This window comes from Bactrocera tryoni, chromosome 3 (assembly GCF_016617805.1).
Source record: "Bactrocera tryoni isolate S06 chromosome 3, CSIRO_BtryS06_freeze2, whole genome shotgun sequence".
Taxonomy (NCBI): domain Eukaryota; kingdom Metazoa; phylum Arthropoda; class Insecta; order Diptera; family Tephritidae; genus Bactrocera; species Bactrocera tryoni.
This window is the reverse complement of record NC_052501.1, coordinates 33,558,825-33,574,176: the sequence shown is the minus strand read 5'-3', so window position 1 is coordinate 33,574,176 and position 15,352 is coordinate 33,558,825. Positions and strand designations below refer to the sequence as shown.

General features: G+C 37.4%; 1 protein-coding gene across 4 annotated transcripts in view; it reads right to left on the bottom strand.

Moving 5' to 3' along the window:
- Positions 1–1,432: 1,432 nt before the first annotated feature.
- The window catches only part of LOC120771600 (hillarin), a 35,315-nt gene continuing 21,395 nt past the window's right edge, over positions 1,433–15,352 (bottom strand). For all 4 annotated transcript variants that reach the window (XM_040099677.1, XM_040099676.1, XM_040099678.1 and 1 more), the window contains 7 exons: positions 6,331–6,882; positions 5,804–6,246; positions 5,539–5,747; positions 5,188–5,462; positions 2,126–2,239; positions 1,838–2,001; positions 1,433–1,783 (listed from right to left, as the gene is read on the bottom strand). In XM_040099677.1, coding sequence (XP_039955611.1) covers positions 1,633–1,783; positions 1,838–2,001; positions 2,126–2,239; positions 5,188–5,462; positions 5,539–5,747; positions 5,804–6,246; positions 6,331–6,882 — 1,908 coding nt within the window. In that variant the 3' untranslated portion in view covers positions 1,433–1,632. The remainder of the gene's footprint in view (positions 1,784–1,837; positions 2,002–2,125; positions 2,240–5,187; positions 5,463–5,538; positions 5,748–5,803; positions 6,247–6,330; positions 6,883–15,352) is intronic.

Below are 15,352 nucleotides of genomic sequence, written 5' to 3'. Positions count from 1 at the left end.
GCAAATTGACGTTGTGCAAAAAATTTGAAAATCTGGGCATGTCTCATAGCGACATCGCTAAAAAATAAAGAAGGAAAATTGTCAGTGACATTATACTTGAAATATACAGTATATCAACTATTTGATCAAATATATTTTAGAGAAGTATTGGTCGCCGTAATATTGCTCTGCTATTCAAGTTTTTCTTTTTATTCTATAAATAATTGTGGTGGAACATTTAGGTTTCAGTTTTAGTAAAACGTGAGTATTTCTATTGTTATACTCTCGCAACAAAGTTGCTAAGGAGAGTATTATAGTTTTGTTTACATAACGGTTGTTTGTAAGTCCTAAAACTAAAAGAGTCAGATATAGGATTATATATACCAAAGTGATCAGGGTGACGAGTAGAGTTGAAATCCGGATGTCTGTCTGTCCGTCCTTCCGTCCGTGCAAGCTGTTACTTGAGTAAAAATTGAGATATCATGATGAAACTTGCTACACGTATTTCTTGGCTCTATAAGAAGGTTAAGTTCGAAGATGAGCATAATCGGCCCACTGCCACGCCCACAAAATGGCGGAAACCGAAAACCTGTAAAGTGTCAAATTTAACACAAAGGATCGCATTAGGGAGGGGCATATTTGGACGTAATTTTTTTGGAAAAGTGGGCGTGTCCCCGCCCCCTACTAAGTTTTTTGTACATATCTCGGAAACTACTATAGCTATGTCAACCAAACTCTATAGAGTCGTTTTCTTCAGGCATTTCCATATACAGTTCAAAAATGGAAGAAATCGGATAATAACCACGCCCACCTCCCATACAAAGGTTATGTTGAAAATCACTAAAAGTGCGTTAACCGACTAACAAAAAACGTTAGAAACACTAAATTTTACGGAAGAAATGGCAGAAGGAACTGCACGCAGGCTTTTTTTAAAAATTGAAAATAAGCGTGGCCTCGCCCACTTATGGACCAAAAACCATGTCTCAGGAATTACTAGACCGATTTCAATGAAATTCGGTATATAATATTTTCTTAACACCCTGATGACATGTTCGAAATATGGGTGAAATCGGTTCACAACCACGCCTTCTTCCAATATAACGCTATTTTGAATTCCATCTGATGCCTTCTCTATATAATATATACATTAGGAACCAATGATGATAGCGGAATAAAACTTTACAAAAATACGGTATTTGAAAAATATGTAAATGACGTATAATGAAATCTCGATTATAACTTTATCATGCGAGAGTATAAAATGTTCAGTGACACCCGAACTTAGACCTTCCTTACTTGTTTTAAATGATTTAATATCTAAACAATTATATGTATTACCGGTATTCCTTGAATCAATCTCTGCAGAATCAGATTATTTAATGCCTAGGCTCAATGATTCAATGCCAATATTTCAATTAACTTAATTTATAGTATATATGGTATGTATATTTATTGTTCATATGCATTTGTAAAATTGTACACAGTTCAATATTATTTGGATTTTTAAAATATATTAATATGCATGAAATTACTTTTAAAACATAATCGGTATTAATCATACAAAACTTTTACAACTAATTGGTAATTATTGCATTTCACTAAAAATATTGTAACAATTTCATACAGCTGTATCTCTTATGCATTTCTGCCAATTTAATTCCGCTTCGATGAATTGATTAAGTATTTACAGCAGTGGGTGAGCAAGTGTTTCTCACCCGTTGACGCAGAGTGACTATGATGCGAAGCCATGGTTCCAGCTTCACGAGTATATATGTCTAAACCGTACTGACCCTCCTCGGGAAAACTGTAAACAAATCGTTATCAGACATGTTGGAATTTAAGATTTTGTACCACTTACTTTATTATGAATGTCACAATGTCGTCTAATGTGTTGTGCGTCACATATTTGGAGAGTTTCTTTTCTTCAACACCGTTCTTGTGCAGCGTGGCCATGAAGTCTGTCAAAGGCCTTGACATGCGAAATTGAAGGTCTAAACTTCGTCCAGCAAATATAAGTGGATCCTACAATTATTGATGATTGTTTATAATATTACTCTAAAGACAATGTCTACTTGTATATTGCAGATAAACAGCTGTTGTGAACGATTCTCTTCTAAGTAGTATACGAATTGAAATCTGTACTTACTTGGTGCGTTATGGGTATTAATCCAAAAAGCCTAGTCGCTTTTGTAGGACCCCATTCACCACTTGCGCAATCCGGCAACGGTACCATAACTGTTTGTAGTTCTTCGCAACATATCTAAATATTATGAAAAATTATAAACATATATTTTTTAAAAGTAAAGCCAATGTTTTCCCTTTATAACAGTAGCTAAATCTTGAACTAAGTACGTCTGTTCACAAATACAAAATATTACTTATAAAAACTTGTTTTTGATCCGTCAATTTGTATGGAAACAATATGCTATCCAGTTACTGATCTAAACAATTTCTTCGGCGAATGAACAATTCCCTTTCCCAATAATTCATCTAAAAAATGAAGATATCTCGTTGAAAAAAAAGTTTTCCATACAAGCATTTGATTCCGATTATTCAGTTTGTATGGCAGCTATATGTTATAGTGGTCTGATATCGGTATCTTTAAAACGGAGGGACTTGTTCATATACATTAAACACTAACGAACATATTATCATCGTGAATCGATGCCTAGATCAGTACCTGGGAGTTGGAGTGCTGCTTGACATGAGGGGAAAACCGCCATTGGTAATAGACTGCGAACTGGGACAGGGCAAACCTTTAGTAAAATTGATCAAAACTCTGGCTCTATAAAGCTTGGCGTGTTCGATCTCAATTGCAGGGAGGATGGTGGCATCTCCTCAGTTTTATTAAAGTTGGTCATAGCAATCCCTGGGCCACTCCCAAAGTGTGAGAGTTCTGGATGACACAATGGGGTTCATAAGATATACTGATGAACGTTCGCTTGTCCTATATAAGGAAGAAATCTCTCGGGTGGAAGAGGTATGGAAAGGATCCAGATAAGAGGCTGTGGACAAACCGGACCTTCCGCTTCGCCTTAAGGCTCTTGTCTGGTTGCCAGCTGAACCTTCCTCAGCATGTGAGATTGAGGAAATCGTAAAATATTGTAAAATCTCACTACCAACGCATGGCAGAAGAGTAATAAAGCTGGAGAGAATCGAGGAATCCCCTCGTCAAGTGCTGATTCCGCTTAATGAGGAGTTTGTCGGTACTCTCAACGAAACCAAGGGAGCCATATGCTATGGGTTCGAAAACGTGGTCCTTAGGATACTCCCGACGAATTTCAAAGCTGATGGCGTTCAGGCTTCAGATGGGTGGATACAACATAGGGAGATGGTTAAACGACCATGGAGAAAAATCCGGGTCTTTCCGAATTTTTGGGGGCGATTCGTCAATTGGCGACTTTGTCTTCAGCCTAAATCGGCTGTTTGAAGAGATGCGGGTCAAGCACGACGTGGGCGTTAAACTAGCGCATCTAGAGGAGAGTCTGAAGAATAAGATTCCTTCAGATTAACGTCCAACTTGCAAAGGCGGCCGAGATCAATTTACTAGTGGCGGCATCTCTGGGTTGAGGACGAAGTAGGTAGAAGGTTCTTGAACTCACCCTGCGCTCGAACGGAATTGTACCTCTGATCTCAAACTGAAAACTCGCCAAGGACCCGATCACTTCTTCCTTGATCAGATCACAGGAACATCGAGTTCAATCTAGTCGGAGAATTTCCGTCTAGAAAGTCTTATAGAAATCATAGAAATACAAAGTGGGAAGTGTACCGCAAAAGGCTGGGACAAGTTCTTCCACTCGTGCCGGGGTCGAACTCATTGATTACTAGTGGGTAGAAGTCTTTAGCTTTGAGTGTAAAGCTGCACTGAAGAACTCCTGTCCACTGAAAAAACCGAAGGAACTATAGAACTCTCGGAAATCAGGGCATCTTGCAGTCGTTAATTCAACAAGACCCGTAGGAGGGAGTCAACTGACAATTGGACGTTATATTAAGCGGGACTTGTAATATATAAGTTCGAGATTAGAAAGGCAAAGAGACTTCATGGAAAAGATACTGCGAAAAAGTGGCAAGCTGCCAAGAGTTCTCTAGGTTCAGGCGTACCTTTGTAGTGAAGATACACTTCGGATACTCCTTGATTGATCCCGAGCAATGCGTCCCCTAGAGAGGTAACTCTCGGAGTGGTGTTAAAAGATTCTGGATGAATGACACTTGACTTAGGCGATCAATTCATTCAAACCGTTTAAGTTCCCGGGGAGACAGGAAGTTTTCATGGAAGCCGAATATCGAAGAGAGAGCAAAAAAGGCAATTATTGCCTTGTACTGCTGTATTGCTTTGGAGCCGTTGGCAAAAGGTGGATCCTCTCGCCAAAATAGGTCCTCTAGCTCTACGACACCATAGTCAGGCCCATTATGTTAGAAAATACCACACTTGCAAGAAGGGTTTAGGTGGGTCTAAGTTGGTGTTGGGTTTACTGTCAGGAGCTTTCAATCAACTCCAGTTTCAGACCTCCTGACTATTGAGGTATTTTCCCAGTAGCAGTAGATTTATTGCTCCAGAGTGCAGCCTCATTCAGAGAAGTGACCATCCACTCAGATAGCAGGGCGGCGATACTAGCCTTGAAACCCTTTAACGGTGCGTTCAGGGTTGGTGAAGGAATGCCTAACCTCGTTATCAATGGCATCAAGTCACTTTGTGGTAAGACTAGTAACCGCTATCACGGGTCGTTGCTCCCGAATCCTCGTGCTTTATACTACTAGTTAGCTGAGCTACCATCAGTACATGCGCTGTCGCAAAATTCTTTTGACTGCAGTAGCTGTATGGAAGAAGACGAAGTGTGAACATATTAACACTTCCTTCTTCCCGCGTTTGGGAGGTCAAGGTTTAAGAACTTGGGAGCGCGTACCTTCAGACATCCCACCGAATTAGTGGGAATGGATATTAAACGCCTGTGCAAATTTGTATTGGCCACTAATCGCTTTGCTAACTTAAATATCCAACACAGAAGTTCTTCTTTTCTATGGCTTCACAAAAGACTTCATATAGCAGTTCACGATCTCTCTAGATCAGCCGTCTAACATAACCTATTATAATGAATTTTCGGTTGATGATGCTAAATTTGTTTTGCTTAAAATATATATTTTGCCGCTAATATAATTGCCTTGATATGGAGATAAATGAAACTTTAGAAATAGTATTGGTTGACGAACCTTAAATTTGCAGACGGACTTAAATTTCATAGGTTCGCCAGTGAGGTATTCCTGAGGGGTTACAGCATTGGCAAATATATCGAGAAGAAATGCTCCTGAGCACGGCGCATGTACACGAAAAGCTACAATGTTTCCAATGACTGATTGCATAACGAAACGCTTCAGGGAGACACCGTCGTAGGAGTCTTCATCGCTATCGTAAAATTTAAGATTGTAGTGGAAAATCAGGCAACTTTGCATGTCTGTGGGCATGGCAATACGAACAGTGGCGGCACCTATGCATAAATACAAATCCATACAAATTAGTAAATATGTATGTAATATGGCGTACAAATAATATGTGCAACTCACCAGTGTCATCTGTGAAGACTACGGCGCCATAACCTTCATCCGCGAAATGTAGCCCATAACGGAAGAAAAGCGATCGCACAAACGGTAAGTTCTCGAATTCCCGTAGAGTTATGGGTCGTTTAAGCAGTTGCCATTCCTCTTGTAACGGGTAAAATTCATAAATGAACTCCCGAGGATCGGTAAGGAAATAGTGATCGTCATATTCATATCTGCTCGGAATTTTTATGTTAATTTTCTGAATGTTGTCAATGTGTTGACGGTTTACCTTAAACTGTCATTTTTGCCGCGTCCAGTTTTAGGTGCTTCCTTCGCGTTGACCAAATGGCGTGCGCCCCAATTGCATTGTACAAAACGCCAAGCTCCCGCAACATATACCGCATTCCAAGAGTTACGGAATCGAGAATCTTGGAATTTGACACCTGGCTGATAACCAGCACTCTTCGAATAACCCTTAATTACTACGCAGTGGAGCCCGGCATAGCTGCAAAGTCGCTTGAATAGTACGTGATAGCTCTCTGTACCGTATTTGATGCCTCGCAGCAAGCCCATGGGTGTATCACCCCGCAAATCATCATCGAAATGCATTGCATTTAAGTTTTTAACAGTTATCCAACGGAAGATCGTTCGAGCCTTTTCTATGTCTGTGGTACAACGACCGACTAACTGCCGCACTAAGTCCGTGAAGGTCTTCTGATCCTCTTGTGCTACCTTTTTGATTTAAATATTAGATGATATAAATGCCATTATTGAAAATTATGCACAAAATATTAATTTATTATTTTATTAACTCACCGATATTGCAATGCGATCGACATCTTCGAATTCAATAGGATCAGTGTATATTTGGAATTTGCTAACGGCTGGTGGAGCTGGTATTGGAGCAACCATCGGATATTCTAGTGGGACCGCGCCTTCATCGAAATCGTCATCTAAAAAGATACTCTCATTTTGCATGTATTCCGAGCGTCGCGCACTAATCAATTCCAACATTTCACTCGACTGGCGATCCACTAAAGCGGCTGTTTCATATCGCTCATGTTCTAGCATTTTACGTGTGATGCTTTCTTTCTTTTTGCTACGCCGCAGTGTCATGTTTTTTTCCAGATCTTCCTTCTGCTGCTCATGCCGCAGCGTCAGCATATTTTGGTCATCTCGATTGCGCCGAGAAGTTGCTAGTTCTTTTTCGAATTTGTGTGTGAGGCGCTGTAGTTCACGTTCCCATTCGTCTTGGAATTCGGATTGTATTTTGCGATCTTCTTCCTCTCGTTTACGGGCAAATTTACGGTATAAGTCATCTTCCTCTTTACGATGTTTCATTTCAAGGCGCGCTTGCTCCTCCCGGGCCTATTATAATAGATTAATCATGTCAAGGTAAGCGATAGAAGGTGAACAAAGGGCTAACGTCAAACACACATATAAAAGTTAATTAAATATGTGTAGATACCCAAAATATCATTAAAATATAATAGTAACGAATCAGATCGCAACAAACGTACTTTTTATATGCGATAAAGTCACATTTTTCTCAGATTTTAGGATATAATATTTTTCGTAAAACATCTTGGTATATTGGATATATACCAAAACCACGCGAAACTAATAAGCCTATATTTATTTATTTTTGTAAAAATAATATTAAATCACAACAAGAAGAAATGATTTTGTATTTGTTAAATCTTTAAAAATTCGGAAGCACAAAGGCAAGTACTATTTTCTCCTAAATACGCACAACAGTCGGATAATTGGTTCGTGAGATGTAGGATTTTGAATGACGCAAGTCGTGGAAAAATCTGAAACGAAATTTGCACAAGTATATAAAAAATGCTACTTACTACTGCTACTAAAAAAACATAAAATTCCATAATTGGACTTTGTCTCTGCAGCATTTTTCGGACCAGTCCTAAAATTTCTTTTCTGATCTAAAATTTTTAGACAATGATTGATTTAAAGATTTTCCGTGTTCTCATGAAATAAAGACGTGCGTGTTAGATTTAACACGTCTTTATTTGATCTCGCATCTCAAATCTGACTAAGCTTTATATTTTAGGGTAAGAATAATAGAGATAAGAGTGTGCAAATCTTTGAGGTTACTGAAGAGGGTAAGAAACCAGTTGAAAATTGGCTAATATATAAATACATACGTAGTGGAAATTACGTATTTTTTATTGTTTTACAAGAAAACATCCGAAATATTAGAAATCCATTATTAAGATGCTGTCAAATAAATGTCTACAATTAGTGCTGCAGGTCAATTTTGCAATAGAGAATGGTTTTTAGGTGGTTTCTTTAAAGAAAACATATGTTATTTTAGATTACTTCTGCTCATCCCCTTATCTCGTACCATAAAATAGATTTTGGCCTTCCGTAGTGCTTTTGTTGATTCGCATTGTTAACTTTGTTAATTATAATTTCTTGCTTGAGTGAGTTGCAGTAGAGAAACTGCAACGGTTTGCCTAGGGCATTCAGACTCTTCAACTGCAGTTTTATGTTCGCCCAAACCACTCTGCATCGGTCAGCGATATTCAGTGGTACCACAGCAACTAACTACACCGTTCCGAATGTGAACTGTGCGCTTGCGTATGCCAGCAATTAAGTAATCTAGAATTTCGCATGCACAGTTTTGCTGGATAGTTTCTTACATGCGAAATAACTTTATAGCAAAATAACAGTTAACAAAGCTCTAAAGTGTCAGAAGCTTTCCAATATACATACTTGTATACGAGTATACGCGGTTTTCAGATTTAATTTATTAAACAAAATAGAAAATAGAAAGTGGGGATTCTTGGGGAAAATAGGAATCGAAAATATGAATGGAAATATCGACTAGGTTATTTTGTTTGTATGTCAACTTGGTCGAAGTTTCTATACTTTAGTATTTTTAACCTAAACCTTTTTGAGGACGGGTGAATTACAAACCTTATGTCGATATTTTTTGAAATATGCCATAAGTGGCATGGATTGCTTAAGTAATGGTGGGTAGTATCTATATCGCAATATCTACATATGAAAAAGTTTATTTATTTTCATTGATGTTATGGGAAACCTCTGGACAGATTGCTTGTGGCATGCTATCAATAAAACACAAGAAGTATTTAAACGTTGTATTTTTCCTATAGGTTATGTTTTTCCAAACCGACTAAATTTAGTTTAGCCACTTGATTGACTAATTTATTTGCATTATCTTTTCAGTTAAAGTGATTCAAATTTGGATATTTAAATGTAAATCATTGAAAATAATCGTTCTTATTAGAATAAAATAAAATAACGTTCAAACTTCGTTACATTGCTAATATAATATGAGCTTTACATACATATCGGAACTGTTTGAATAATTTTCCTTTGCATCGTTGAAGATTTTTCTTATATTCAATTACCTTGCTGTAATCGCTATATGTAAAGTAAAAATGAAATTCAATCCATTACGCATATTCGCATCACAAGCAAGCTTTGAAATCGATAGTATTTTTGCTCAAAGCACTGTTCAGCAGTTGTATGTTTCGAACCGCCAAGAAAAAAATTGAAGATATAGTCCAGTGTCATAAATGACAAGAATTCGGACACACGCTGAGATTCTGTAACCAGCCTTTTGAATGTGTTAAATGTGCACCACGTGGCTAGAGAACAATTTGGACCTCAATATCACGATTTGCTCTGAGGTAGATATTAAGTATGCTACCGTAGCCCTGAGCAGTAGTATACACAATGCTGCCCACGTAAGAACGCTTTTGGCTAGATCCATACAAAGCAATCACAAGCGGGACAGTGAAGTTATGACAAAGTTGAGGGAGAAGAGGCTTCTTCGGAGTGCATGGCAAGTCCGTATGTTTAAATACAGCTGAGCCATGCTACGAAGGAGCTGAAGGATGTTCTTTGCAAACTGCGCAACAAGTCCCTAGAGGCGTATCTGGTTGCTGCCAAACCAGGAGATCCAGAAAATAATCTTTGGAATGCGACTAAACAAAAGAAAAGTCTTATACTATATCTAGATGCCCACCAACCATCAGCAGCAAGGTATCTGTTGCCGAACTAATGCGAAAAAGCCGATGAGTTTGCCAAATAACTCCAAAATCCTTTACTCCTAACGAGTTTAGCGCAGAAACCAATGCAGGAGTCAGCAAGTCAGATGGAGCTACCAAACGTTGAATTAGATGATGTAGAAGAACTCTCCGGGTTATGACAGAACTAATGCGCTAGCCTTTAAAGTGCACTCAGGAAATGTAATCAACATGATCGTCAAGCTCTTTAATGGTATGCTCAGATTAATATAAGTCCAGTGTATCTTTCTTCTCAATGAAAATGTCCTGAGGTAATTTTGCTTCCGGAACTGATAAGCCTGAGTATCTAATCAATTCATATTGACGAATTAACCCACTGGCAATTATTTCGAAAATATTTGAAAGAATCTAAGACCCATACGCGCTGCTGTACCTCAAGGTAGCGTTCTTGTGCTCTACATTCTTTTCACGGCTGACCTCGCAGTGATTAACTCTGACTCCACAGTTACGGCAACCGATGTTGATGACACTGCACTGCTATCTTAAAATAGTAATTCTACTGCCGTTTCCAGGAAACTACAAACGTAATTGACCGATCTAGAACCGTGGCCTACCAAGTGGAACATTGACACTAATATTGAAAAGTCCATACAAGCGGTGAAAAACTCAGCACAGGTTAAGGTTTGCGGAGGTTTCCTAAGTTCAGGATCCTATCTCAGTTTGAAGAACAAGCTACTCATCACTCTTATCTGATCGTATGGAATTAATATCTGAGGGAGCGCAGCTGATTAACATTTTTAAACTTATTCAAGCTATTCAAAATAAAGTTCTTCGCACTATTGTGGGGGCATCGTTTTATGAAAGAAATTACTTCCTCCATCAAGACTTAAAAATGCTGACTGTAAAAGAAACTATAGAAGAATTGAGTATTCGTTACCCCTATCGACTGGAGAACCGTCATAATGCACTTGCGATCCAACTGCTGTTGAATAAAAAGCTCTCCTTCGTTAGATCCTCCATTTATGTTCATTTCTCTTTAACATCATTGTTTTTATCAGCAAATTTTGTTTTTGTCACTTTAATAATAAGACAGATTCCAAATAAAAATGTTTATTATACAAAAAAAAAATAAATAAATAAATAACGCTACTGTAATCGCCATAAAATAAAAATAAAATTCATCATTTAAGTATTTTGTGTTGTTTTACTTGTTTTATTGTCGGAAGCAATTTTAAAAGTTATTACTTCAAGTTCAAGTTCAAAAAGCTAAAGGTAATTGTTTTGTTTTTATAATTCGATTGGCATAAGTAGTTCAATTTACTGTTGGTTACACTACTCAACAAATCTGAAGGAAAAATTTGCGACTGATGTGCTGAGAGGTATGTGGGGTATTTGAGGTGTCCTGGTTACGAAATTGAGTTAAAATCTTTTCTATCATGTTCACCTATTTTTGACATTTTAGTGAATGGTAGTGGTTTGAACTTACTTGTTACAAAATGTTTACTATCATTTTCGGTTTTAGCAACCCAATATTAGCGAGAAACAGTCTCTGACATCACAGTCGCAAAATGCCTGTAAAGTAGTGTTATTTTGTATTTTCTGTCTCAGTGACACCAACGCGACATAGTCGGAAGTTGAACTCATAACTGGGAAATCGAAAGTGATCGGCGATCTCCGAATTCATTGAACTGTTCAAAAATATCAAATATGGAAACTGCCCACGGATCCATACACACGATCACATATACATATGTATATAGAAGTACATTGATGGCGCTAGCAATTTGATAAATAATGAGTATAATGTTAAATAAATATTAAATATGATTAATATCAAAGTTTCAAAGTTAAATAGTTATATTAAGTTTTCCAAAAAAAAAAGACTTAAATGTTTTTTGTATTGAATCCATATTCAAATATATTATTTTAAGTAAAACTTCACTATTTTCGCAAATGCGTGAAACGGCACCATGAAATATCGAGATAGTGGTCTAAATGATTTGACATTTTGCGCAATGCAAAAAGTAAGTACTATTTTACATTGTCCTTCATAAGAAGTTTTAAATAAAATTATAGTTTTTTGCAGGTTTTTGTCTCAGTTGATGTAAAATGTTAGCGAGTGGTTTTAATCTTGCTGTCATGGGAAGGGACAGAGAGTTACGAACGCATTAAGAGGGTATTCTAGTCTAGAATTTTGAAAAAATCGATTTTTTCTTGCATATTCTAAAAGACTGGACCTTTAAGTATAAATTCCCCAAAGGAATTTTTAAAATTCCTATTATTTACCGACTTATAGCTATTTTAGTGACGCAGCGTGCAAACTGCCTGCAGTAAGACTCAAATCTTCAATCGCGTTTTTCTCGAAACTACTATTTTCAACACTTCTGACATGATTTCTCAAGTTCTAATGAGCCGATTAACTTGAAATTTGGTGTGGACCTTCTTTATATATCTCTCTATGGTTGGAATTAGGATTATTAAAAAATTTTGATTTTTACTATTTTTAAAAAATTTTGATCTTTGCCAAAAAACGGGCAAAAAATTCAAACAGTCGCCATTTACTGAAAATTTTTTTTTTTATTTATATCCTAGTTCAGACGATAGCGGCATTTGTACTGATTAAATTTTTTTTTTTTCAGATCACCCAAAGTGTTGGAATCGTGTCAGGAAGGGCGCACCCTTATTTTCAATTAATCAAATTATCACAGAAATTTTTTTTTATTTTTTTTTTTTGTATTCTTAAAATATCAATAAATATCTGATAAAAAATTGGATAGTAAAAATGTTCTTAGTTTTTTTTTTATTGGACTTTAAAAAATGCCGTTAAATAGCATTTGTAGACTAGAATACCCCCTTAAACTTAACGAATCTGGAAGACGACGGGCAGGATCTGTCAAATATTAAAATACTCCCCTTCTTATGAGAACAGTTAGACAACAAGCTGTCGCCAAACTAAAACTATTTCTATTTTTACCGAAACAATGGGCAGATGTTCGTGCCACTAATTCATAATTTAAAATAAACGAATCGACCTATTTACTATTTTGCATAAAAAATTTCACCTTCGACAAAGCATTGAAATTTCCTTGAAATGAAACAAGGAAGCTGTGATGCTGTCATTACAACATATTGTGCAGTCGTCGATGTGTTTAAAGCATGGTGCGGCAATTTATACCATATTTGCAATGCTGCGGCTTACTTTGTTTATTTTCATGCATTGCACAGGCATTATATACAATAATTTTGGTTTTAAAAATATTTGCGAACTCTCACTAAAAAAAATTATTATAGTCTATATGACAATTGTTTTTACATATCTCTTTGATAATACATTACGTATGAGTTTGAATACAGGGTTTGTCTGGAAAGTAAAAGGACTGATTTTCTTCCGCCGCGACTGTATTTCGGAGCGTGCGCGCACTGACTGGATTCGGTAGACGGCATTCCTAGCTTACGAATGAGCGGCTGGTCCGTTGTCTCCAAGCACCTGGAGAGTCTGGACCAACATTTTCGCGCGACGTGTTTCTGTGAGTGGTGCAAGCCGAAAATGCAGCGTTCGTTAGAGCAGAGGTACGTGATTATATTCTGTGTGGCACTCGGCAAATCTGCGACAGAGGCGTTTGATATGATCAAGCAGGCTTACTCAGATGTTACTTTAGCAAGAAATGGTGTGTTTCGTTGGCATCAGGCATTTTTGGAGGGCCGCGAAGAGGTCGCTGATGAAGACCGTGCTGGGAGACCTGCGACTTCGACAAAAACCGACAATGTGACTCGTGTGTGCGAAGTTTTGCACTCAAACCATCGACAAAGTATTCGTTTAATTGCACAGATGTTAAATTTATCAAAAGCGGAGGTTCAGTCCTCAAGAGAGTCAAACGAAGGGTCAATCGGGTACGAAAAGACATCGCAGCCGTTTGGAAGTTTCACCGGGATAACGCCCCAGCTCGCACTGCGAACTTGTGAACAGCTACCTAACCAAGGCCGGCATCCCAACGCTTCTGCAGAATACCTTTTGTGACGCCTTCAACGCCTTTTGGCAACACTGCATCGACGCAGAATGGGTCTAATTTGAATGTTTTTAAAGAATTGTAACGATTGGTTCAATAAATTTTGTTAAATCGACTATGAACTCATGTTTTTAGTTAAATATTTAAATAAAACAATTCAGTGGTGTCCTTATTGACATGCAAATTTTTTAATATTCAGTCTTGGGTTTCGAGCTCAATGAATTCTGATTCAATGGTATTTAAAATTGCTCAGCGATAGTATTCTTGTTACTTCATAATTTTCATCTTTACACTAGCTTTACATTTGATACTTATATATAAGAAAACAGAATCAATTAAAAGTGGGTTCTAAGCTCTATGGAGTGGGAAATTGTCCCAATGTAAGTCTTCGGGTTGTTAAAAGAGACAGATGTCCGTGGTGACTTGGAGTGGATTTGGAATCAGTATAGGTTCCTAATAAGTCAGTTCTACCTTTGTGTTCAGTTGTTGGATTTATTGCAGGCGTTCAAAGCTAAGTGACCGGGACGACATAATGGCGTTTTAGTAGTTGGAAAGACAACGGTTTTAATTACGAACGTTTGCGCACAAATGGTTGATTTGTGCGCAAAAATAGAAACGCCGAGATCACTAAAATGGGCAAAGCAACATAGAAATAAATACTGCTAGGTTGTGGTACGAGGTCTTTGGTAGAAAACTGCGATAAACAATGATGATATATGTACTTAAATGAATGAAAATGAAGTCAAGTAGAAAGTATCGAAAAACGAAAATAAATAGTAAGCGAGTAAAACGAATGCATTAAGCGGACATTGCCTGACGAAGGGGGGGCAAAGATACACACAGCGATAACTACAATGATTTGTGCATAAATGCAGTTGCAACGACTCGTAAAACCACAGCTAGTAGCCACTTGCCACACGCGCCAACATTTTGTGGCACCGATCGCTTGAGTTGCTCACACTTTCACTCTTGCATACGAACACGATCACATGTAAGTACACATGTACATACATACATATGTATTTAATTTCTTTAAGTAAAGCCACACAGATAATATGGACTCAACTACATGATTGTGCGCGCAAACAAATCCCAGCCTATATTGCTTAGTGTTACATTTGGCACTTACACCTTGAAAGATTTAACCCATTTCTAAACAGCTTTTGGCGTATTTACAACATAAGTAACAATCGTAAGAAAAACCATTCTATGAACTTTTATATTTTGACTTGCTTGGAAGGTAAACTCATAACTTTCCTGATGGTGATAAAACACTCAATATACTCGGCATCTAGTCGTTGTCTCTGTGGAATCAAGTATTTTGGAACTAAAATACCATGCGGAAAGACTTTTATGACTAGAATATTGCGCTATTCCGATCAGCTCATAGATAAGAGATGGAGTCCACAACCTGCAGAAGAATTTCCTTTGTAAAAAGTATGATTTCACGAAGTCTTAGGGACATACTTATGCAAGTATTTCAAAACGAAAGACGACCATTTATAGACAAACACATTTTGCTAACTTTTGCTGAAGTCAATGTCCAAATCCGAGTCCATCGAACTCCTCCCTGCTGAGAGAATATTTGGCGTGGACTACTTAGTTACACCTACATTCGTGCCTACAGCCAGAGGCTTTCACCAACGTGATCAATAGCATGAAGTAGCTGAAGCAATTTGCTTCAGCTACGTAAATAAACATACTAAATTGGCTCATTAATAAAGTACACATAACATACGTATGTATACTCGTATATGTATGTTTTCGTAGACTAAAATAATTGTTTCTCAGATTTTAAAATTTCTCAAGCAG